Below are 27,499 nucleotides of genomic sequence, written 5' to 3'. Positions count from 1 at the left end.
CAGCCATGGGGAACGAAAATGTCTCCGTTAGAGAGAAGTGTCCGCTAACAAGAAGTCTGAGGGAGAAAAAAAAAAAAAGAAAGAAAGAAAAATCGTTAAACGTTTAATGTAAAATTAAATTAAAATATATACAGATTTTGAACAATATTTTTGTAAATAATATACAATTACATACACAAGAGATAAAGAAAAATCGTTAAACGTTTAATGTAAAATTAAATTATATTATATACAGATTTTGCGCAATATTTTTGTAAATAATATACATACAATTGTGCTATGCATATTATGACTTTATCTTAAGAAAAATACATACAGTAATCACTTATTTTCTTCTGCACCTTCTTCCGGCTGATAATTTTGTTTTCAACATTTGTTTGGAGTGAAGAAACCATCGAAAGTCCTTCAGTATCTTCTTCAGCGGCGAAAAACATTTTTAAACGATTGATTTGTATGAGCGCTTCTTCTATTTCCATCGGTGGTTCGTCGTTAATATGTTCTTCGACAGAATGACCTTCTTCCATTTCTTCATCCTCATGAGGAACTTCTTGAAAAATATCGATGATAATGTCGTTGATATCTAGAGCACCATCTTATGTAGTGAGGTTTGAGTCTATATCTTTGTAGCCAGGGTCACTTGCAGCGGAAGTATCGTACATTATCAATAGATGTTGAAGTTCTTGTTCTTCTTGGTGCTCCACATTGCTGTTCACAACTTCAATTTTTGCGTTTGAGAAGCCAGACTTTACAAAACAGTTCATGACAGTTTGTTTTCTAATTGCGTTTACTGAAGAGGAAATCCATTGAATCGCATCTAGGATGCTGATTTTCTTTGCAAGGTCACTCGCACATGTTACATCGTTCATGTTTGCAATGAGATGTCTTAAAACACGTTTTCTGTAGTGAAGTTTAAAATTTTTTATTATCCCTTGATCCAAGGGCTGACACTCTGCAGATGTGTTTGGTGGCAGAAAAACGATTTGAATGTTGGACAATTCAATGTGCGGGTGAGATGCAGCATTATCCATGAAAAGAATAATTTTTCTGTTTTGACGAATCATGTTTTGGTTAAAGTGACTTATCCATTCGCTCATGATATCTCGTGTCATCCACGCTTTTTTATTAGACTTCCAGTCAACATCCAAAAGATTCAACTTTATGCCCTTGAAACAACGAGGATTTTGTGGGTTTCCTATAACAAGAGGTTATTCAAAGTCTCCCAGCATATTTGTACACAATAGTACAGTCAAGCGTTACTTAGAAATTTTTCCGCCCTGACACTTTTCGTTTTTAAGACTCTGTTTTTTCAGGAAGAGCTTTAAAAAAACAACCCTGTTTCGTCACAGTTGCAAATATCCTTAGCTTCAAAATCACGACATAAATCTTCCAATTTGACGGTCCACTCTGTTACAACCCCAGTATCAACAGATCCACCTTCACCACTTACGGTTTTCCAAGAAATTTTATGCCGAGTTCTGAACTTGTCTAGCCATCCCAAAGAAGCTTTGAACTCATTTACTCCCATAGATTTCGCAACCTCCAAAGCCTTTTCCCTAATAAATGTCCATTAATGGGAATTTTTTTAGCACGTGCGCGACAAATTTGAAGTCCAACAGTTTTCGGGAATGATTTTTGAACCTGATCATTTCCGTGTTGCCAAAATTGTTTGAGCAGTTCATTTTTTTTCTTTAGGATGTCGCTTACCTGCGTCTTCCCGATTTTGAATTTTACAGCGAGATTGCGAACACTATTTTTTTGCCGATCATACGCATTAATGAGTTCGACTTTATCTTTTAAAGTTAAATGTTTACGAGAAGACATTGTGCACTTCACACGACACTGAACAAAACTGAATAAAGGCAGACCATATTCCCCCCCCCCGCACACACCGAATTCATCAGAAGTTTTACACGTGCCTTAAAATTCTTGAAAAAGGGTTTAGAACCGCGACATAAGATAAACCTTGATAAAATTCAGAGAATCGGAAATAGAAAATAAACACACGATTGAGGCAATACGTGGAAGAAACGTTCCTAGAAAAAGGGCTATGAGCTCGCCCGCTGTCCGTTATGGGGAGATCAAATTAAGTGCTAATCTAAACGAAACAGTGCAGATTGCCTGTCCGCGTCCGTTACAGAGAATGTCCGCTAGACAGAAGCTGCAAACACGTTAAAACCAATGGAGGTGAGTTGGGGAATTTGAAAATGTCCGTTGTAGAGAGATGTCAGTTAACGAGAGGTGTCCGTTAGGAGAAGTTTCACTGTATTTACCAAATTTGCTAAACATTTTAATCAATGAAAGGTTCCGATCTTTCAAAAATTGCTCAATATACATTTTCGATATTTGCTCACAATGGGAATGCAGAGCGTGCATTTTCATTAGCAATCAATCAATGGAGCAACATTAGAAATAAAATGGAAACAAATACTGTGAATTGTAATTTTTTGGTTACTTATAATTTGAAAATGGATTGTAAAACATTTTATAATTACTTACTTTGTAATCCAAACTTACTCCTTGTTAGTTGTTGGCGCATCAGCTTCTATGGCCATAATGCACCTCCCAAAGTTTTTGCATTTTACTGTGATCCAAGCCCGAGGCGGGAATCGAACCCGCGACCTTTGGGTTGCTAGGCATGCACTTTACCTACCTGGCTAGCCCGGTCGGCCCAAATTTACTGAAAATGATTGGCAGTAACAATAAAAATCTATTGAAATATTTTTATTAACAAATATAATTTAAAAAATGTCCTCGTTTATAAAACTAAAAATGTCCTAGTTTTTTCCTATTTTGTTCTAGCATTTGAATTCTAGATCTGGTAACCTAGTATAAGCGAAAGGCGAAGAGGTCCTGTGTTTGATACTGGTATGTTCATAGTTACATCTTACTGTCATATAAATAAAAAAATACCTTGCATAAATATAAAAAACTTTTTTTCTAAAACAAATGCCAATCTGCCATTTTAATTAATTAAGTACTATTTCCGTATTTAGCACCCCAAAATCTATAAAGTAAACTTACTTTCATGCCGGTAACAAAATATGACACAAAATTTGTTGTTCAGTGCAATCAATGACGCTACCGGTTCTTCATACGCGTCTGATTATTAAAAATAAGATATTTTATTAATGAGCGTTCGCAAAATTTTCCATTTCGACGGCTTGACTCGTAGAACCGCCTCCGACAATTTCCAATCGAGCAGAGAGAACCGGAACCTCGCTGATTCAGTAAATGTGCTTTGCTACTCAAGTCAGAGGCATAATTTCGTTCAGAAGATTAAATGAGAGACAATACTATACTTAAACTGCCACAATAACGTCGAATTACTCAAGTAAAATAACGCTCCAATATTCCCAGCTACAACAGAAACACAAATTCAAAGAACAAAATGTTCACTGAAAAATGCAAAGAATAAATTTTATTCAATGATGATAAATATAAATATTTACATTGCTAACAGTCTTCATTTTAATATCCATATGCGTGTAATATCTGAAATAACACACTTATGTCATCATGTTTGCATCACTGATGCAAACATTTTGGAAGTCTTTTTGTTTGTTGTTTGTTTGTTATTTGGTTTTTAGGAGCATTAGCAACTAAGGCCATATTGCTCCGGGATATGCGGTGGTCATTCCCTGACCTTTCCGCATCCTCCGTATTTGGTGGTGACGGGCTCGAACCCCGGTCTAATCAAGAAGCGTGTTCTACGCACTGCCGCTCCTTCCCACCTGGCTACGGAGGCGCCGGAAGTCTTTTTGTGAATGCTTTCAGGAGGTCAGTCATTCTAAACTGGATTTCTTGAATTGCCAAAAGAGTAAAGTACTTTTGGCGAATTTATATACGTAAGTGTTTCTAGAATGTATTAGTATTAATATTTAAAAATGCTTTAATACATACAGTACTTTTAAAAAATCATATCAATAGTCTCTATCAGTTCAATTCCATATTAACTTCTTTTTTTTTTAACGTTGGGCAGATCAATTTAATAAGCTGTAATATTAGGGGTGTTGGAAGGGCGAGGGATCATCCACACTCACTGAAGAAAAGGGGGGAAAAATGTTTGATGAAACTTAAGATTATTTTAATCGGGGATGACTCTCAGCTGAAATTCTTGTCAAGCGAGCTCCTTTTTAACAAATTGACAGCACATCCCTACCAAATATTCACCCCTCATATGATTAATATTTATCGCTACTGTATTTTAGAAAGTAACATGCTTACTTACCTTCTGTTTCATATTGTTCATCTCCACATCTGTAAGTTAGTAAACGGAAGTTAACTGCGTATTGTGTTAAATGCACAGACCTATTTGAATAACATTCGTACATTATCGTTTGGCCTTGGCGCATTATAGCCCTAGTTGCTAATGCGCCAATAAAAAAACTAAACAAAAAAAAAAAAAAAAACCATTATCGTCATATATTACCACACAATTGCACAACACATATAAATGCTTACGTGAGTACACAATTCATTCCACGAACGACAAAATTAAGCTATATGCACACTCGCGCACTCTGTCGTAATGAACAATGCGTTCATGTTAACTTACATGTTATGTTAGGAGCGAAGACTATCACCGCGGGATCCATTCGTGGTAAAAATATTGCGTCAGCTTCCTATACAGTTCAATGAAATCAAAAATTATTTCATTGGTTCACTTCACCCAACTTTAATTATTTAATTGCAGTATAAAAAAAGTTATTAAAGCACTGTCGAGAACGTTTCGACTGAAACCTGGCAACAATCGTTTATATGAGCGCACGTGCTGTTAAGTAACATCCTTTGATGTTTCGTTAAAAACCGACAACAGTGCAGATATACAGCGCCACGAAATGAGGGTCGCTCTTTATAGCGACCCTCTTTTTAACGTCTACACATTATAATGTCCTATGTGGTTGTTCCCTGCCAATTTCTCATTAACCTAATACTTTTTTATGAACAATCGATATAACCTCCTTCCGATATAACGATCGTTTTCTCATCCTGGGGGTCGTTATATAGAGCTTCGACAATAGTAACACCGGCCACACCTGAACATTCGTTGTGCATGTTATGTAAACGTTACGCTAGAATTCTCGGTGCATCCGGCTTCATATGAACTGCGCGAGCACACTGACATTTGCACTTGCAAACAAGTGTAATTTCCAACTGCTAAAAATAATTGAGGTTTATGTATCTTTATTTAGAAGAACTCCAGTTTTAAAAGGTGAACTATATAAGTATGAATTGTTTCAATGTTTACACAAAACGCGAGACTGAATACAGACAAAGGAATCAGCTGCAGTGACTATGAACTTAATTATCAGAGTCACTGCTTGTTCAAATAGTGGTGACCTGTTGTCACCAAGACGATTCTGGGTCAACATGGGTGGAGAAACTGAGAATGGCTAGCGTAACCAATGTAGCTGCTGCAAATACTCATTAGACAGGACGGTCAGAATTCTGTTGTGTAAGCCTTCAGGCTTCTTCGTTGTGCGTAGCGATATTCACGTCACTGTAACCTTATGAGCCATAATCTCGAGCTGTCCGAACGTATACAGCAATCGGAATTGGATTATAAATTTGTTTTTCTAGAAGTGACTTGTAACCAAAATAAAGTACTCCATATATAAACAGAAAAAAAAAAAAGCAATAACAGTATTAATAAAATTAAATGATATTTAAAAATTATCGTAAAACAAAAATTTGACTATTAAATTTAATTTAGAAAGTATCCCTAAAAGTCATTTAAACACAGAGAAGTGGCATTTGAAGAGAATAACTTACACGCATAACACAATGTGGCATCTTTGTACTTTGAGTAGAGTAACCACTTTCGTTCTTGACGTTCCCCATTCGTTAATTTTCTTAAATAATAATTTTCAGAAAAACTTCTGTTATTTTTATCTTTCGGAAAATCGTAGTTTTTTACTTGTGTCACGCCATTTTGTATGATAGCTATTCTAAATTTATAAGTTATAATTTGAGGCCAAGTACCAGGATCATTGATATCGACATTTTCGTCTTCGTCGCTTTGAAGCTGCGGTCCTCGGAATAATTCATCTTGTTCTTTATTCGACGCTGACAAAAAATCCTCCGTCTGTACGTTTCCCTCTGCTTCATGATTATCTTCCCTTTCTACAGTTTTCTTATCATCGCTTTCCTCTTCATTAGGACGAGAGCTGGCTTTATGATGATCAGGAATGTTTTCGTGGATGTCGCACGGCGTAATTTCATTTCCGCGAGTTGATCTTCCAGTAACTGTGAATTATGCGTTTCTTCAGTTGGTTGCACATTTTCGGTTTTTAAAAATTTTGCAAGGGAGTTCCTGTGTTTTTCCGTAATTTCTTCTGTCTTTTTTTTTCTTCAATTTTTCAGAGCCACACATATACTTTCTTCATGCATCTCTGTCTCTACTAGTCATGTTGTGAAATAGATACGAATATGTTATTTATTTTCACACCTCACGAATCGCGACAAAAACGTACGATGTACGATCAGCTGTCATATATACAGTATATATATATATATATGTATATTTTAATTAATATGATAAATAAAAGTAAAGATGGCAGTTCGAAACTCCGGAAAGCTTAAAAATTACGTCAAAAAAAAGTTACGATAGCCAACATCAGATAAAGGCGGGAAAAAATTTTACTAAATACAGAACTCCGAAACGGGGAATAAAATATGAAAAATTAATAAATAATGAAATCTGATGTCAGCAAAATAAATATTGATGCCAAATCAGGTATTTCATCGGGGGACTACACCTGACATAGCATCAACGGACTGCGTTTCCATACTTGTCCATAGTTATGCAAGAGAAAATTTATAAATGTAAATAAACAAATATAAAAAAAAAAAAAAAAACGAAAAGGTATCTCTTACAAAGTATGGACAAGGTAGTCCCTACGCAGTATTATAATGAAAATATAATTAGCTACTAACAGCTACTAACGAAAAAATAGATGACTAGTGACCTCTGTAATCAGTTTTTAAGACAGTATTTTAAATATACAGAATAAGGTGAAATTTAGGTAGATAAGAAGAAATGTGGCGAGAAGTGTACCAGAGAGGACCATATATATATAAAAAAAAATAAAATAAAATAAATAAATAAAACGGGAGAGGCTGTGGTTTTAAGCTTAGCATCGCGCAAAGCAGCAGATGGCTAAAACTTAAATTAATACAAATAGTGCATTAAAACCAATAGAGATAACAGAATGATAAAAATTGTTTGGACAAACAAATGCACCAAAGCGCGCAAAGCAGCAGCAAAGGATGCAGATGTATATAAAATAATATAAATGCCAATGCAGGCAACACTAAAGGCCACAAGGAAAAAATAGATTAACTAGAGAATAAAGATTGAAGCAAGCAAATGGCAAACCGGAGTTAAAAACAAGACCATATAAAGACTGAATAACAGAGATGAGTGTAATTTAAAGAACAGTATCGCGCAAAGCAGCAGATAACTAATTCTTAAATTGATATATTAATATAATATATAAGAGATAGTATTAAAGAGTAAAAACAGAAAACATCAGAGAGTTAAATAAACTGGATATGGCAAATGCACCGAAGCGCGCAAAGCAGCAGCAACGGATGCAAATGTAAATATATGTATATCTTAATTAATATGATAAATAAAAGTAAAGATGGCAGTTCGAAACTCCGGAAAGCTTAAAAATTACGTCAAAAAAAGTTACGATAGCCAACATCAGATAAAGGCGGGAAAAAATTTTACTAAATACAGAACTCCGAAACGGGGAATAAAATATGAAAAATTAATAAATAATGAAATCTGATGTCAGCAAAATAAATATTGATGCCAAATCAGGTATTTCATCGGGGGACTGCACCTGACATAGCATCAACGGACTGCGTTTCCATACTTGTCCATAGTTATGCAAGAGAAAATTTATAAATGTAAATAAACAAATATAAAAAAAAAAAAAAAAAACGAAAAGGTATCTCTTACAAAGTATGGACAAGGTAGTCCCTACGCAGTATTATAATGAAAATATAATTAAGAGAAAAGGGTGAATATTATAAAAATTAGAAGATTAAAAATATTATACCTGAAAATGGCGACGCGAAACTACATGAGGTCAAAACGATAGCTGCAAACAAAACAAATAAAACAGCTACTAACGAAAAAATAGATGACTAGTGACTTCTGTAATCAGTTTTTAAGACAGTATTTTAAATATACAGAATAAGGTGAAATTTAGGTAGATAAGAAGAAATGTGGCGAGAAGTGTACCAGAGAGGACCATATATATAAAAAAAAAAATAAAATAAAATAAATAAATAAAACGGGAGAGGCTGTGGTTTTAAGCTTAGCATCGCGCAAAGCAGCAGATGGCTAAAACTTAAATTAATATAAATAGTGCATTAAAACCAATAGAGATAACAGAATGATAAAAATTGTTTGGACAAACAAATGCACCAAAGCGCGCAAAGCAGCAGCAAAGGATGCAGATGTATATAAAATAATATAAATGCCAATGCAGGCAACACTAAAGGCCACAAGGAAAAAATAGATTAACTAGAGAATAAAGATTGAAGCAAGCAAATGGCAAACCGGAGTTAAAAACAAGACCATAAAAGACTGAATAACAGAGATGAGTGTAATTTAAAGAACAGTATCGCGCAAAGCAGCAGATAACTAATTCTTAAATTGATATATTAATATAATATATAAGAGATAGTATTAAAGAGTAAAAACAGAAAACATCAGAGAGTTAAATAAACTGGATATGGCAAATGCACCGAAGCGCGCAAAGCAGCAGCAACGGATGCAAATGTAAATATATGTATATTTTAATTAATATGATAAATAAAAGTAAAGATGGCAGTTCGAAACTCCGGAAAGCTTAAAAATTACGTCAAAAATTTTACTAAAATTTAGTATTTAGTAAAATTTTTCCCGCCTTTATCTGATGTTGGCTATCGTAACTTTTTTTTTGACGTAATTTTTAAGCTTTCCGGAGTTTCGAACTGCCATCTTTACTTTTATTTATCATATTAATTAAAATATACATATATTTACATTTGCATCCGTTGCTGCTGCTTTGCGCGCTTCGGTGCATTTGCCATATCCAGTTTATTTAACTCTCTGATGTTTTCTGTTTTTACTCTTTAATACTATCTCTTATATATTATATTAATATATCAATTTAAGAATTAGTTATCTGCTGCTTTGCGCGATACTGTTCTTTAAATTACACTCATCTCTGTTATTCAGTCTTTATATGGTCTTGTTTTTAACTCCGGTTTGCCATTTGCTTGCTTCAATCTTTATTCTCTAGTTAATCTATTTTTTCCTTGTGGCCTTTAGTGTTGCCTGCATTGGCATTTATATTATTTTATATACATCTGCATCCTTTGCTGCTGCTTTGCGCGCTTTGGTGCATTTGTTTGTCCAAACAATTTTTATCATCCTGTTATCTCTATTGGTTTTAATGCACTATTTGTATTAATTTAAGTTTTAGCCATCTGCTGCTTTGCGCGATGCTAAGCTTAAAACCACAGCCTCTCCCGTTTTATTTATTTATTTTATTTTATTTTATTTTTTTATATATATGGTCCTCTCTGGTACACTTCTCGCCACATTTCTTCTTATCTACCTAAATTTCACCTTATTCTGTATATTTAAAATACTGTAGTGACAAATGGGCCTGGAGTACTGGGGTCCATAGTTTAACAGATATTTATTTAAAGTATACCCAGTATAAAATAAAATAAAATAAAATATTTCCAGAAGCTTTCGGAACTCGTGTCCCTTTCTCAACTGATAAAATTTTTTAAATACGCTACAAGCAAAGTGTGGCACGTTACTCATTCGTCATTGTTGTAGCACGGACGTGTGCTGCCTTGCGCCAGTGATCATCCATCAATAAAACGGTTGTCTCCAGGATTGGATGTATACGCATGCCTTTCTGGCGATTTAATGCCTTAGGGTTGTTCATTATGTTTAGTGACTCTAGCCATAGGCGGTGGCGAAAGTGTCGCGCGTGGTCCACTATCTCAAAGTCGCGCTTGGGGTCAAGATCGTGGTTGGTAGCCCAAAAATGTTCTGCAAGCGCGGACTGGTCAGTTTCGGCAAGCCGGATTGCTCTGTCGTGTTCCGTGAGGCGATCCTGGAGACGTCTCGATGTCTCACCCACGTAGCAACTGTTACAGGCCCTACAGGTGATACGGTACACTACATTGCTGCGTAAGACAGGTGTGACAGGGGTCTTCACACTGGAGACAAGTGAACGTAGGTTCCTACCTGGTAATTGTACACATTTTATGTTGTAACTTCTCAGGATCTTCGAGATACGTCCTGACACTCCTGGATAGTACGGAATGTAGGCGGATGATATGCCGACTTGCTTCGGAGGTCTTGGGTTGGAAGTAAGTTCTTGTGCCTGTAACAAGCATCTGTTTAGTACATGGGATGGATAACCGCATCTGGTTAAGTCCGCCTTCACACGGGAGATCTCGTTACGTCTAATTGTGTCGGTGCTGGAATGGCTCGATCCTAACGTATATGAACCTCTACCTGATCCTCCCGTTAAAGTCTTGAAACGTCTGGAAGCAAATGTTAATAAACTTGTCCACGCATGGCTTAAAGATAAGAAGATCCCGACCGCGACTCACCATCTTCTGCGTGCTACTGGCTGCCAACTACCACAATTCTACGGATTACCAAAGATCCATAAACCGGGTATTCCTCTCAGACCTATAGTGTCTTGCTGCAGTGCCCCAACGTATGAACTGTCCAAACACATCGCGAGCCTCCTCTCGCCTCTTATAGGTAATACATCTCACACCGTTAAAAACAGCAGTGAATTCATTAACACCATTAAGGACATTTCAATCCCTGATAACTCTGTCATGGCATCATTTGACGTGGTTTCTTTATTCACCTCGATTCCCGTCCAACAGGCCGTGCACTGCGCCAGAAGGCTCCTTGAGAGCGACTTAAGCCTCCAATCCAGGACGTCACTATCCACTGATGACATCTGTACCGCCCTCAACCTATGCCTCTCTAGCAGCATCTTCACCTTTGAAGACTCACTCTACAAACAAGTACATGGCACTGCTATGGGTGCCCCTGTCAGTTCCGTAGTAGCTAACATCGCCATGGAAGATCTGGAGAAACAGATACACCAGAACCCACCTACACCTATTACAACGTGGTGTAGATATGTCGACGATATTTTTACCATAATACCACGTGGTTCTGAAACGGTACTACTAGAATACCTCAACTCTCTATCCAATTTCATCAAGTTTACCGTAGAATCAGAGGTGGACGGTTCGCTCCCGTTTCTGGACGTGTTAGTGCATCGCGTAGGCCCACATCTAGAGACCTCAGTATACCGCAAACCCATGTGGTGCGGTCAATTCACCAACTACGGGTCCGGCCACGCTCCAAGCCATCTCAATAGCACTGCCCGCACCCTGTTCTCCAGGGCCTGGAGCCATTCCAGCACCGACACAATTAGACGTAACGAGATCTCCCGTGTGAAGGCGGACTTAACCAGATGCGGTTATCCATCCCATGTACTAAACAGATGCTTGTTACAGGCACAAGAACTTACTTCCAACCCAAGACCTCCGAAGCAAGTCGGCATATCATCCGCCTACATTCCGTACTATCCAGGAGTGTCAGGACGTATCTCGAAGATCCTGAGAAGTTACAACATAAAATGTGTACAATTACCAGGTAGGAACCTACGTTCACTTGTCTCCAGTGTGAAGACCCCTGTCACACCTGTCTTACGCAGCAATGTAGTGTACCGTATCACCTGTAGGGCCTGTAACAGTTGCTACGTGGGTGAGACATCGAGACGTCTCCAGGATCGCCTCACGGAACACGACAGAGCAATCCGGCTTGCCGAAACTGACCAGTCCGCGCTTGCAGAACATTTTTGGGCTACCAACCACGATCTTGACCCCAAGCGCGACTTTGAGATAGTGGACCACGCGCGACACTTTCGCCACCGCCTATGGCTAGAGTCACTAAACATAATGAACAACCCTAAGGCATTAAATCGCCAGAAAGGCATGCGTATACATCCAATCCTGGAGACAACCGTTTTATTGATGGATGATCACTGGCGCAAGGCAGCACACGTCCGTGCTACAACAATGACGAATGAGTAACGTGCCACACTTTGCTTGTAGCGTATTTAAAAAATTTTATCAGTTGAGAAAGGGACACGAGTTCCGAAAGCTTCTGGAAATATTTTATTTTATTTTATTTTATACTGGGTATACTTTAAATAAATATCTGTTAAAATACTGTCTTAAAAACTGATTACAGAGGTCACTAGTCATCTATTTTTTCGTTAGTAGCTGTTTTATTTGTTTTGTTTGCAGCTATCGTTTTGACCTCATGTAGTTTCGCGTCGCCATTTTCAGGTATAATATTTTTAATCTTCTACTTTTTATAATATTCACCCTTTTCTCTTAATTATATTTTCATTATAATACTGCGTAGGGACTACCTTGTCCATACTTTGTAAGAGATACCTTTTCGTTTTTTTTTTTTGTTTTTTTTATATTTGTTTATTTACATTTATAAATTTTCTCTTGCATAACTATGGACAAGTATGGAAACGCAGTCCGTTGATGCTATGTCAGGTGTAGTCCCCCGATGAAATACCTGATTTGGCATCAATATTTATTTTGCTGACATCAGATTTCATTATTTATTAATTTTTCATATTTTATTCCCCGTTTCGGAGTTCTGTATTTAGTAAAATTTTTTCCCGCCTTTATCTGATGTTGGCTATCGTAACTTTTTTTTGACGTAATTTTTAAGCTTTCCGGAGTTTCGAACTGCCATCTTTACTTTTATTTATCATATTAATTAAAATATACATATATTTACATTTGCATCCGTTGCTGCTGCTTTGCGCGCTTCGGTGCATTTGCCATATCCAGTTTATTTAACTCTCTGATGTTTTCTGTTTTTACTCTTTAATACTATCTCTTATATATTATATTTATATATATATATATATATATATATATTCGTATTTGGGGGGAATATTTATTCAATAATTTCAAATGAAACTCCAATAAATTATTATATAATTATTATTTTTATTTGTAAGGAGAGCTATTTTAAATATATTTGAAATAAAATATATTTTTCCGTGTTCTTTGGAGAATTCTTGGCGGGCTTTCAGATAATGTTAACATGATTATTGACTTTTTATTTCTTATGTATATTAAAAATATGGCCATTTTATGGCGATGTCGCTAGATTTTGCGACAGTATTAAAACAAAAAAAAAATGAAACCATTTTTATTTTCCAAAATCACTCAGCAGCGCGGGGCCTTGTGCGTCATATCGTCGCACCCCCTCCCCTCGGGCCGGCTCTGGGCAGAGGTATGATGTTTGAAGACAGAAGTTGGGTTGAGCGCTCAATATTGAGACCGAGGGGTCTGAACACTACTGATCTGACAGTGGGAAAGATGTTTCATATTTCTGTAAAAATTATATCGCCTTCACAAAGAATTGTTAGTCCGTTGGACTAGAAGAGTTGGTTGGAAAAGAAGCAACCTATATCAAAAATAAAGGTAATCCCAGTTGTTTTCATAACATCAAAGAATGCAAGAGGGGAAACGTTTACATAGTCAAGGTATATTTTATTTAATTATATTAAATATAATTAAATAAAAAGTATTTAATTTAAAAGGTATATTAAAAAGATTATATTTAATATCGTTAATTATTTTTATAAGAAAGCACAAAATGGAGTTCCAAGCGTGCAAGTGTCACCATGACATTTTCGAAAACAATCATTAAAAAAAATTAGGGGGGGGAAGAAAAATAAGAAGAATCCCACTTGGAAATCTCCGAAAAGGCAAACTAAAACAAGTCGTGCACAAATTCCATTGAGAAGTTATTTGTCCAAGGCGAATTGTCCAAGACCTTTTACATAACTGAGAAAAGAGTTCCAGCAATACCGAAATTAATTTCGGTTCTGAAAGAGAAATAAATTTTACTTTTAAAAGAGAATCTCTTCGAAAAATTCTTCATGAAATCGGATTTTCTTGGTAAAAATCTCAAACAAAAGAAAGCTTTTAATGAAATAAAAATTATACTTAAAGGACAAAATATTTTCAACAAATAATGCAACTTGGAAGCGAGAGTAGGCCTATCCTTTATAAGTTTATACTGATGAAACTTGGATCGACGACTATTTGACAATTAGTAGATGCTAGCAAAGTCAATCAGGAAATGCCTCAAAACGACTTAATATTTCACTTACAAGTGGAGAAAAGGGTATTTATTCCTAATTGAAATTTAGTGTTCAAAGTAAAAATGCAACAAGAAACGACAGAGCTGGGCTATCCTACATCGACTCCCCATCTCCGGAGAAAATACCAAGTCAGTCCTGTTGAAGGGAACCTTACAGATTACACTTCCAACAATAAAGATCGTAAATCAGGCTCCATTCTAAGGTTGAATATCTCGGAATCTTGGGAAGGCGGAGTCACTCCCTTACGGCCTAATCAGGATCGTCTCTTTACATCAACGGTTTCACGCTTTAATTTCAGCACCTGATATACTGTTAACTGGTGGTAACATATTTTATCAGCGATAGCACGTGTAGAGAGTCCTTCCTGGGACAGAGCAACAGCTACACTTTTTTTTCTTGGTGTCAACTGAACATATGTAGCCATGTTTACACCTCCGTAAAACAGAATACTAATGAGCATGTATACCCTTCCAACGCCGTATTTATAGAAACGGCTGATGCAATACCTTGCAATTACTATATGATGCAATAGAAGCGTTATCTGACGCAATACCTTTGCTTTGCGACAAACAAAATGACTAATCAAACAATATCTTATACGTTTCACTACAAATGTTACTTTTTTTAAGGTGATGCAGTGTTTTTGTCCGCCACTGTATCTATGCTAACATTGAACATTATACACATATCAATTGTATGTGTATATTAACATTATACACATACACAACTGATACAGTAAATTGACAAAAAATTCTTACCTTTAGCCAAAAAAATTATTCACACCGATTCTTTTTGCATAACTTGAATGCCGTTCAAAATAAATGCCGTTATTTTGAATTAATTTCTTGCTTTATTTGCACAGAATTCGATTTTCCTGCTTTTCTTATCGTTTACACTCACTTTCGGAGCCATAACTATTGATTATATTTAATAAAATCGTAATAAATTTACGAAAATCAGAGAGAGAAAGCGAGTTGTTTGCACAACATAACATGGTTGTAGAGTAGATATTTCCCTTCAGCCAGCGAGCAGGTGATTGTTGGAACAAACTTCCATCTGATGTTGTGGAAGTACGTACAGTATTTTTAATATATTCAAGGAAGAACTCGACAAACTATTAGAGGGGGGGATAGACAAGTGATATTTCCTTTTTTTCTTTTCTTTTTTTTTTCTGATGCTGTATAACCTTCCATTCCTGTGTAATTTTTCACTACCAATACGAATACTGTACTAAAATCAACAAATGTTTGTACTGAAAAGGCAAAATACACAAAGGGAGATGGACAGTGCTGATAAACACGACTGCGTAACTGTAGAGCACTGTGATTGACCGAAAACGAAAGCGAAGACTGTAGAGTGCTAACGATGGCCAAAAATAAAAACCGAGTGGCTTACAAGAGCTTTTTTTTGGCCGAAAATAACGCAACGCCGACCCATGGGAAATAGTGCGGCCACGAATAGGCTCCCTATGGATGAGGTCATTCCCTTTTCCCAAACACCACAAGGACGCATGACCAAGTCCTGGCAAGAGTCCATCCGTAACATTCTTGATGTCAACTTCACAACTCGGCGCTGCAAGCTCACCCAAGCAACTACACCTGGAAAGTGACAACACACAATATGACTCCATAGACGTTGAAGAGCCCTTTACTGATTTAAGAACTATCATCTGCAGCCTGTAGAATTCGAAATAAAAAATCACCTGGCTACGACCTACTTGAGTTGGAAATCGTAAAGAAAGACATGTATAGTAGTAGTATCTTATGTAAGGCGACTCCCAAACGTTAGTTCAACTCCGCCGTGGTACACTGTGATATTACAAAAACGCTGCAGAAAGGCCAGAAATGTGTGTAATGCTATGTTTGTGCCGTGTATGTGTTGTTATGTTGTTTAGTTGTTTCTGGGCGCTTTGCTATCAGGAAGCAACAAACATCTATTCTACAACTGTCTAAACTATCAGGAAGCACCAGGGTGATGCGTCCTAATACCCGTCTACGCCACAAAGAGGCGGGCCACAACTGAGCGCGAACCGCAGCAAACTTCGAATGTCACATACTGAATGTCGAAATCATTCAAAGTATGAGCAAATAAAGTTAATTTTAACAATAAATTAAAATAATAATAAAATTATCAGAAAAATTAAACATAAAAATAAGTAAAATAAATAAATAAAATAAAAATAAAATTTGCTAAATATAAAAATAAAAATAAATTAATAAAATGGAAAAAAATATATATAAAAAAAAATGATCCTGCACCAGTGTAAGGATGCGGACTCCGCCTCAGGTTAGCAGGAAATAGAAGTCAAGAAGACACAGTGATGTCACTCGGCGTCATATACGTTTGTTAACCAACTGTCCAAGTCGAAGATGGTGGTGAAGATGGTACTTGAGCTAAAAAAAAAATGGCGTTAGTGACGATGGTGATGGTATCACGAGATGGCGATGATAGAGATGCTGGTCTGGACTGGAGGTAGAGCTGGAATAGGAGTAGTTCCTGAAATTGGACATAAAGTAAACGATTTTGCACATAAAGCAAAGGCTTTATGTGCAAAATCGTAAGGAAAGCAATTGAATAAGCACCACAGCTAGTCCTCAATATCTTCAACCACTGCCTGAGCTCTGGAGGTTCCCGTTGGACTAGAAGGTCGCCATTGTCAGGTTCATTTTCAAGAATCCCAACAAGCAACAAGAACTACCTGATTCTTACAGGCCTATCGCCCCGCTGTCCGTCCTCAAAGTGCTGGAGAATCTCATTCGCCAAAGAACTGAAATCCACTACAACTCTGCAGAACTAGCGGCATACAACCAGTTCGGTTTTAAACAAGGCAAAAAAAAAAAAAAAAAACTATTATCTTTAGGCCACTCGAATAATTAAATTCATCTTCTGTGCGTCTGTTAATTGCGTGTGTTCTATGGTCGATTTGTCTGTTTTGCTGGACGAAAAACCCCAGTTTCTGGGGGAAAAACCTTGCTATCTATGCCTGAGACCGACTAACTCAGCCACGGAGTGAAAAAAGCCCATTGAAGTTCCTCGTGTCATCAACGGGTTCGAACTCGGCCCTTTTCCACCAGGTGTAGGGAGGATGACAATACCACTGTACTACACGCGCAGACTTTAAACAAGGCAATTTCACCTTAGACGCAATTGAAAATATTATGAATCAAGCAAACAACTGCAACTATAAGTACTTCCTAATAATATCTATTGACTTATTCAGGGTATTCGACGCCTTGTGATAGCCGAGTGTCCTTGGCCGACTCTGGCGAGACAAACTACCGGGCAACCTCTACAGATGCATTAACAGCTACCTTGCCGACAGGAAGATCATTGTAAAAGCTCCCTATTGCTAAGTATAGGGGCAAGTTCACGGAGGCTGTATGCAGGGCTCTGTCTTAAGGCTCCTGCTCTGGATCTATGCATTTGACGAATTTCCGAATATTGACTTGGGAGAGGTTCGCTCGCAGGCCAATGCGGACGACCTCATCCTGATGCTGGGGGCAGACTCCAGGGTGTACTGGAAACCCAGGCCAAACAACCATACAAGTCTGGGCAAACCACAATAAACTATTCACCTTACTAGCAAAGACCTGCTCTGTTCTGCTGAAGGGATCGCTTACTCCAACCAGAAACCCGCAAATTATTATCCATGGCACAACTATAAAACTGCTAAGCCAAATCAAGTATCTTGGAGTCGTAATAGATAGAAACCTATCATTCTTTCCCCATCTTATTCATGTTCAGAATAAAATAACCAACTATACTGCTCTGGTGGCAAGGTTGACCCGGCGTGACTGGGGCTTGAAGAAGCGCACCCTGTCACTATTTTACAAAGCGATCTTTATAACCCACGCTTCAGGAGTCTGGTTCCTCCAGGCACTGACTGCTGTAAACAGCCATAAACTTGAAAGTGTACAACGATCCATCCAATTAACGATTGGATGGATCGTTGCAAGAACTTGTAGAATTGTATCTACAAGCCCTACACATGCCCTGCAGATCCTGGCATGTGTACTTCCACTGGACTTGGAAGTCATCCGCACCGGTGTTCTGCATCAACTCTCCAAGGTTAAACCGCAAACTATCCTGGACTTTACGTCTGATCCACAAAACAACCACAAGGCAGAGAAGAAACGACTTGCCTCACACCTGCTCCAAGCCTGGCAGGTGTGATTGTCGGAATCCACAAAAGAAGCCATAATCCACAAATTTATATCACGTACAAGCAGTCTATCAAGTAAGTCTTCTCTGGTTCTCTCCAGGCCTATATACCATCTATTTATTGACAGGCCACGGCTTCATCCGAGGTAAACTAGCCACCTTCAACATCACTGATAATCCGCTCTGTCACTGTGGATCCCAGAAATCCTGGGACCATATAATGAAGGCTTCATTGATTACCACTCTCTGTCTTCTCCCACTCAACCACCTTTTTATCCACTGTAGCAACTTTCCCTTAATAACGTACTGCTCCAATTTGTACAGTAGTCTTCCATATGCAACAGTATCAAAAGCTTTCCAGAAATCCAAGTATATGATATCAAAATTATTTATTGCATCCAGTTTCTTTGTAATCACATCATAGTATCCAATAAAATTTGTCAGACAAGACTTTCCATTAGCAAACCCATGCTGTGTCTGAATTATTACTGCAGTCTTGTCTAGATGAACCTGCAATGCTTCTTTAACCAGTGACTCCATTATTCCCCAGTACAGAAGTTAAACTAACAGGTCTGTAATTACTCGTGTCAATCTTTTTGAATTGGGGATACATTGCACATCTCCAGTCCGTGGAAATTTCCCCTCAGACCAAGAATGCTCTCATAATTATGGCTAAGAGTTTGCTTACTTCCTTTGCCACCTCCTTTAATATAACTGGATAGATCCCATCCACCCCAGGTGCCTTTCAAATGTTTAAATTCAACAATTTCTCCTCCAATTTGCTCTCAGTTATTACAAAATCATTAAGCTCCCTGTCAGAATTTAATAAGCTTCTCTCCTCCACTTCCCTACAGAATTCCTCATGTGTGAATGCAGATGCAAATATTCATTCAATTTGCCAGCTATCTGAGCAGGATCATCAACAGTCGAACCATCGATATCAAGTGGACCAATCTGATTCATGCCCTTCCTTCTAGAGTTTATATAAGTAAAGAAGTCCTTGCCGTTTTTCTTAGCATCCTTTGCAAGGATTTCTCGTAACATGCCTAACTTACTTTGTGACTTGATTACAGGCCAACTTATATCTACCATAGGCTTCTGTGTCGCCTGATAATTTATATGCATCTCATGCATTTTTTCTTCTCTGCAAAGAGTTTCATTAGTTCATATGACATCCATTTAAGACTAAACCTCGAACAGTATTTCTTAATCGGTATAAAAAGCAGAGTATAGAGGTTCCCAAACTGTGCGCCACGGCGCCCAAGCCGCCGCATGATGTTTGAAATTTTGAGGAACTGTGAACAACCTGTGAACTGCTAGTTCGAGGTAGTTCACAGTTTCAACATTACTTATTAAATTGTTTGGACCTAACTACTTAATAAACGGAACTGTAAGATATTTTTTTTGGCCTAGGGGCGCCGTGAACCGAGACAGGCCTGTCGTAGCCGAGTGTTCAAGAGCGCGAGTGCAGTAGCACACGCTCTTTGAGTGGACCGGGGTTAAACCCCGTGACTACTAAATACGATTAACATTTGTAATGATTGATATATTGCAAACTCCACTGACCTGGTGGTCGTGCCGGAATATAAACAAGAACATTATAAAGTTTGGGAACCTATGGCCTAGTAACTTCCACGATTAATTTCTTGAATGCATTTTGAATTTGCTGTTGGTAATATCATCAGTTGGTCCCACTGTACAGAATTTGAAAACCGTCTGAGACCACTGTAGTCACCTTTACGAAAGCAAAAAAAAACCTTCCCTTTACCCCCGATGGTTGTTATATATTTTAGTAAACCCCACATCAGTACACTGTGATCACTGCTACTGCTACCTAGTGGTTCCTTTATCTGTAAATCACTGCTGATAACCAGACCAAGAGTATTACTCTCTCTGGTTGCCTCTCGACCATGCTAAACAATCATCCAATAAAAACCCCAGGGGCTCACATCTGGTGAGTATGGGCTTGGCACACCCAAGGTCCTGAGCTGGATATCATCATTCTTCTCTTTCTTGGTGATTTCCTTCTCTCTCTCTCTCTCTCTCTCTCTCTCTCTCTCTCTCTCTCTCTCTCTCTCTCTCTCTCTCTCTCTCTCTCTCTCTCTCTCTCTCTCTCTCTCTCAGGGTAACTCAGAATTTTTTTTTTTTTTTTTTGCCTGGTGCAGAAAAAGCCTCAGGCTTCCTTGCACCATATGACTGATAATGATGAAATCCGCAAAAATCTTGCTAGTGTGCGAGTGACCAATCCACAAGTTCCAGTCAGTATCCGGGAAGTAAAAATCCCCCATTATAAGACATTCTGATGGCACCAACTCACCATGAGAGGCAAATGGAGTAAGAAATGCCCGAGAATAACTGAGTTTATAATTCGCTTTAAAAATATCACTAGAGTGTTATCTAATTAAATTGCTATAAAAGCTACAGGCTTTTCTATTAACTATTTTAATTCATCATTTAATTATAATGTTCTTGTTTATACTCCTCCACGACCACCAGGTCAGTGGAGCTTCCAATAAATCAATCAATACAAATGTTAATCGTATTTAGCAGTCAAGGACTTGAACCCCCGTTTACTCAAAGGGCGTTTGTTACTGCACTCGCGCTCCGGACCACTCGAGTACATATAATGATGGATAAGTAAGAGAACCTTGTTATAAGAGATTTCAATCTTCATTTTATTGAATGGAGAAACGGGGAGGGAATCCCACCATGGGGGGACAAAATTTTTAAATCGGTAATAACTTTTCCTAACATTAGCATGCTATGGAAAGTAGCTGTTGTTGGGTTTTATGTGCTCAGCAACTTATGCCGTATATAATATGCTTATAAATGGCGTGTGTTCAGTGGTCGCTTTTGCTGTTTGATTGACGAAAAATCCGAATTTTCCGGAGAAAAAACCATGCTACACTCGCCTGAGACCGACTAACTTAAACACGTTATGAAAAAGACTCATAAAAATTCCTCACGTCATTGACGGGATTCGAACTGAGGTTGTTTCCACCCGGTATGGGAAGAACGGCGATTGCATCAATTGGGCTGCCCACGAGGGCGTAAAGGAAAGTACTGTACCAGGAACAAGAACACTGCGGACTAGATCTCACTGATGCTCGAGATATATCACAGGCTTGGCACTACAGGAACTGTAAGCTGGAAGAACTATCGTGGAGTTTGAAGTCGAATGATGGTGAGCGAGAACTTGGTAGCGGCAGGATTTCAATTTCAGAGAGAGAGAGAGAGAGAGAGAGAGAGAATTATGACAGTGTAAAATGCTTCAGAGCCTGTACCAACTAATGATAGGGGCAGAATTTCAATTTCAGGAAGGGAATTACGATAGTTTAAAATACTTCGTAGCTCGTATCAACTAGGAAGACAGCGAACACGGGAGAATTACTAAATCATTTGGAAACTACTGTCAAAGAAACTACATATGCATTATACACCATTACAAAATTATGGCATGAGGACGATGGTATGATGGATAAGTATGGAACTGGCTAGTTTCACACAGAAAAAAAAAGTAAAGGCTGACTGTGAGAAAACATTAGCTAAGGAAGCTAAAAAGGATAACATGAGAATTCCACGGAATAAAGAGAAGAAAGGAGCGAATCAGATTTTACCCTTAATGATGTTGGAGAGTCATAGATAATCGAGCAAATTGGGGTACTTCGCATCCCCTCCGCGAAGAGGAAAAACTATGCTGGTGATTCAGAACAGTGTTAAATCGGCGATATGGAGATTGCGGAGGACTTTTTAGTAAAAAAAAAAAATTGAATCTCAAATCAAGCCCATGTGATAGGTGACATTCAATTATTTTGAAGTAAATGGCAAAGAAATGCAGACATTAAGGTTAATTATACATTAACCTGCCACTTTTTATGTGCATGCATCTACCTAATAGTAATTGCAACTCCCCTTCTTTAGTATTAGCCAAATAGCGCAAGGAAGCCTTAGGCTTTTGCTGCACCGGCAAAAAAAAAACAAAAAGTACTCGTAGATAAGAAAATACAAATCATTCGCTTCCCTCATGAAACAGGTAACTGTCCAATTGACCTTTGAATTTCTACAGGTAGTCGAGGCTGACAGTTCTTAAAACTGTCAGTCTCAACTACCTGCGAAGACAGCTTGTTCCAGGAATCAACAATTCGCTGCCTAAAAGAAAACGTCCTACAATTTACTTTTTTTTAAAACATCTTCCATAGTTCAGAAATTCTTTAGAATTCCTGAACTATGGGAAGAGATTTTAAAATGGGCCATAAAGCCCTCGGAATAGCTTGGATTCTTCGTGGATTCAAAAACGTGTAGAAAGTAAAGAAAAATTCCGCCTTCATTCATTTTAGTAAGCCCATCCAGTTTTATAAACCTCCCATCTAAGGTACTCTACTTGATTTTCAAACTTACATAATCGAACCACACGGTTCCACATACGAGGTCTTACCTCGTACTGTCACCCTTTTGCGATCTCACCATGCGAGATGCCTCTCTTTGTATCCTTCAAGAAGCTGAATGAAGTTACAAATGAAGTCTTACATTGGCCTTGTGGAATTATGACCTCTTTATCTCTCTGGAATATTCGATAAATCATCTATAGGACACCGTGGGCTTTCCTGACCGTCTGTTTACACTTAGAAAACTTCATATCTGCCCAGATCCCTTTCTTCCTCTACCGCTTTTAATTCGGCCCCACCAATGTGTGTTATTTTGTAGTTACCATTTCCCAAGGGTAAATGATGGTGACCTTGCATTTTGCTGCATCAAAACATAGCTGCCACTTTCCTCACCATTCTTGAAACCTGTTCAAATCATCCTAGAGAAGAGTTACTTGGCACTGTCATTAACGACTCTCCCAATCTTTGTTTTCTGCAAATTTTGACATAACACTCTTTATCTCTTTGTGGATGTTTTTAATGAAAATCAGAAACAACAGTCCAAGAACGAATCCATAGGGGGGGTGCCACTTCTGCCGTTATACTAATCTGAAGAATATCCATTAATCGCAACCATCTGCCTTTAACCCTCGGAATAGCCTGGATTCTTCGTGTACTCAACAATGTGTAGAAAAAATATGCCAAAAATAAAAATATGCCACTGTGTGCCACGAAAATATTCCCTACACCCATTACATTGCCACAGCTCTCGTTAGTAGCACAGTTGGTATAATCACCGTCCTCCCCACACTGGGTGGAAATGACCTTGCGTTCGAATCCTGTCAAGGGCGCGAGTAATTTTTATGGGCCTGTCTTTTTCACAACGTGGCTGAGTTAGTCAGTCTTGGGCGAGTTTTTCTCCCGGAAACTCGGTTTTCGTCCAGCAAACAGCAAATTGACCACAGAACACCCGCAATTTATAGACATAATACGGCATAATATGACCTAAGTTGCTGATGCACCTAAAACCCACCAATCAACCAATACTGCAACATCAGCCTGCATTGTTGATACCTAGTGGGGTTTCGCTGTTTTCGCCATATTCTATTTTTTTCATTACCTTGAAATACAAGAAAAAACCAGAAAACATTTTTGCAATTCTCCTATTCAGTGTCTGTGTTACTGAGCCCTGTGTAACCGTATCATTTTTTTTTTTTTTTTTTTGGGGTATCGCAGAATAGGGTGTCGCAGCAGATACCCCATTCATGACAAGACACAATAAGTTGTGCGTTCTGAAATGCCGCTCTGGTTATATTGTTGTATTGGGATTTTATTTGATTAAGCCTTTTTGTTACTCTGTACAAATCTTGGCCTCTCTCACCAACGAGCTGTTTCCGACCCGGATCGCTGTTAGCTGCATGTTCTTTGGTTATTGTACCAATTTTGACACATTCGAGACATAGCTGTCCGTGAAAGCACAGCAGAGGGTCTAACTGTGTTTTCGCGCTGTTACTAAAGATGCGTTCCAGTTCATGAAACGTACGTTGTACGTATTAAAGTGGCCACTCAGTATATAAACTGAGTAGGCCATAACGAGTTCCAAGAACGAAGTGGCAAGTCGCTGTAGCCTGATTTCAGCGGTAACGAATTCATGGAGGAGATGATTAATAAATCAATACAAATAGATACAAATGGCAATTTTAAGGGAATTCAGCATGATTTTGCAAATGGAAAAATTTAACTAAGAGCATAAATTGCTATCACAATCACGCACGAGTTGGATATAGGAAATAACTTTGACATTGTTTATTTGGACTTTAAACAAAGCATGGTTGAACTTGTTTAAACACGAAAGATTTCTATATAAGAGGGAACATATTTGGCTCATATGCAAGATCCTTGGATGGATAAGGAATGGCTACATGGAAGGCAACAACATTATTGTAATTTAATGGTTGCTCTTCTGAATGGTTAGAAGTGGCTAGAACTATTGTTTGGATTATAAGTGGAGTAGCAGTAAAAATGAATAAATATCAAAGGTAAATTTCTGATATTTGGCCACGGGTAACAAAAATCCTAGTTACGCCTCTTGTTTATCTTGGTTTTTCATCCAAAAGGCAATTTACAAGTATAATATACATGTCGCATGGTATTAGCGCATTGGCACTTACCAGAAAACAAACTCAATATAATCCACACTACAGAAATCTTTATTATCTACCCTACGGTGAAACAATTATAGCAGGCTAGATTAAATTCCTCATTAAAACTTTTGGCAAGCCTGTGGTGTTTAATGAGCTCGTAACCTGACAAAGGGAATATATTTATAACATGTTCACCAATAAAAACTCAGCACAGTAATGTACTCATTACTATACAATAAGAATTACGTTTATAATGCACTTTTTTTTATATCATTTTAAAATTCAAGTCTATCTCATAGAAGCAGAATACAAAAGTCAGTTAAACTATGATCAGATGCAGGACTTCTTTAAAAGCTATAGACTGTAGGGACTGAAATTTACCAAGAACAGAAAAGTTACGAACCTGCTTTGTGTTCGTCGGAAAACCTCCTACCACCATCTTCCTTTGGATTTGTTGACAAACTTCCGGACTTTTCTGAAGTCAGTCTATCAGCAGCTATTGGGGCACCTACAATGGCGACAGCTCTTCCACTCGGCGGCGCTTCAGGTGGCACATCCCCGTTTCCCCTAAGCGGGCATCCCGGAGGCTTAACGAAACTTTCTTTGCGTAATTCGGATCTTTTTGAGACAAGTTCAACAGGGTCGACGAGGGATTCGGGTAAATTATCCAGAATCTCCGATGGTATTCTTCGAAAGATAAGACGAGCTTGCCCAGAGCGCTCTTTCTGACGAAGGTGAACAGCAGAGAATGCGTTATCGTCGCTCGATCTACTACATGACATTACTCTCGAGAGCAACCTCCGTTCACCGGAAGTAACCCCATTCTGGGGGTGCTCTCTGTGTGCGCACATTTCCATTAGCTACGGACTATACACAAGGCTATTTGACGATTTGGACAAGATTTCTGCTCACTTGACAGAGATTTTCACTGTCGAGTACAGCAATCTTTCTCTCAGCAATTCTGCAGATTCTTTCAGAGTAAACTGATCAGTTTTCTCACTGCTAAGCTGTAATTATTCGAGAAGGTTATTCGAGACATGCGAGTAGTGAACAGCAGGTGGTTGATGCAGCTGTGTATAGCTGGCCGTCACTAGTGCCAAACGTGTGGCGTAGGCGGAGCCATTGTATATAATTCAAACATTTGCCCTTCTGAGTATTTACTGACCCTTTCGTCGCTATAGCAACCTGTTGACATACGTTAGATTAAGCTGCTCTGTAGGAAGAGGAGGGGAAAGCAAAACATGTGCGGGTACATAGCAATGAAGTACCTTGTTTTTTCCGGGAGGGAGAAATAAGAGGGGAGAAGTGGAGAAGGAAGTTGAAATATGATACAGATGTTTAGCTCCATAGCGCAGTACCACAACCTTCACGTGCCAGGATTCTGTTCACATTCAAAACCATATCGACACTTTCTCTTGCGTCACAGTGACTACCTATTGGTTGCAGCGTTTAACTTCAAGATGCTTATGTCTCAGGACAGGAAGCAACATGTTTAGGTTAAATCAACTCTAGGGGGGAGGGGGAATCTTTTATTTTTGATATAGCTTATTTAATATTTGATAGAGTTGTTTATTTTCAAAGGTAATTTGAAAATTTCAAAGGTTGATTGTTTATCCACTAAAGCGAGTGGATAAACGTCGATAGAGAAACTGATTTCCACAAATGAATTTATATTTAAATTTACTCTTCATACTCCGGAACGGTCACAAAGGATCAGAGGAAATTCAAATTATAAATTATTATTTTAACTGTACCAGAGCTTGTTGCTCATTTTCGTAGTGCAAAGGTTCCCAAACTTGAATACCTTTGGGCCCACTTTATATTTTTTTAAATTCACTTGTCCTCCCCTCCCCCAAGTTCCAGAACAAGTGTAAATAAACAGATTTGACTTAAAATTTAGTTATGAATATAGATACTTTTATAAATTAATATATACTGTACTTCAATACATTTAATCTCAACGAAATAAAATACGAATAATAGAAATAAATAAAAACGCTTCGCACCTGAATTAGTGGGATGGTTTGTCATGAAAACAACAAGCACACCCCAAAACAGTGTTTTCCCAAGAGGGGGGGGGGTTGCTCCACACATTGGGTACTTCGGCTGCAGTGTAGTATTTCTGTAAAAGTGTGTGTGTGTGTGTTTACGGCCAACTTTCAGGCAGGGATGACTCTAAACTAGCAGGTAGCAACTAACGCTCTACAGTGCTTCTCAACCTTGGAAAAGCATAATTTTTGTACGACACACAGAGATAAACTGGGGAAGATTTTGGGATGTCTATAAGGACTCTGAAAAATTTATTGCATTTGCATTATAATATATATGTAATTATGATAAGAAAAGCAAAATATAAATACTATGAAAGATATTAAATATTTAATACTAAATTCATACATAACTTCCAAATAAAATCTTTTCAATTTTTTTTTAAAATGAGAAACTTGAGCTTGCTTCTGTGAACATGAAATTTTTATATCAGGTTTTATTCTTGAAATGGCTACGCGTAACTCCTGATCCAGACTTTTTAATGATGATTTCTTCGAATTCTTGATAGTCACCATCGACA

The 27,499-nt window shown here is 38.0% G+C and overlaps 1 protein-coding gene across 1 annotated transcript in view; it reads right to left on the bottom strand.

Moving 5' to 3' along the window:
* The window catches only part of LOC150085683 (heat shock 70 kDa protein 12A-like), a 228,723-nt gene extending 202,795 nt beyond the window's left edge, over window positions 1-25,928 (bottom strand). Inside the window, exon 1 of the mRNA XM_090374189.1 lies at window positions 25,334-25,928. Within this exon, the coding sequence (XP_090230315.1) occupies window positions 25,334-25,787 (454 nt within the window). The 5' untranslated portion in view covers window positions 25,788-25,928. The remainder of the gene's footprint in view (window positions 1-25,333) is intronic.
* Window positions 25,929-27,499: the final 1,571 nt, after the last annotated feature.

The sequence above is a fragment of the Mastigoproctus giganteus genome, chromosome 5 (assembly GCF_048544385.1).
Source record: "Mastigoproctus giganteus isolate SK-2022 chromosome 5, ASM4854438v1, whole genome shotgun sequence".
NCBI lineage: Eukaryota > Metazoa > Arthropoda > Arachnida > Uropygi > Thelyphonidae > Mastigoproctus > Mastigoproctus giganteus.
The sequence above is the reverse complement of the archived record's forward strand: the minus strand, read 5'-3'. Positions and strand labels throughout refer to the sequence as shown.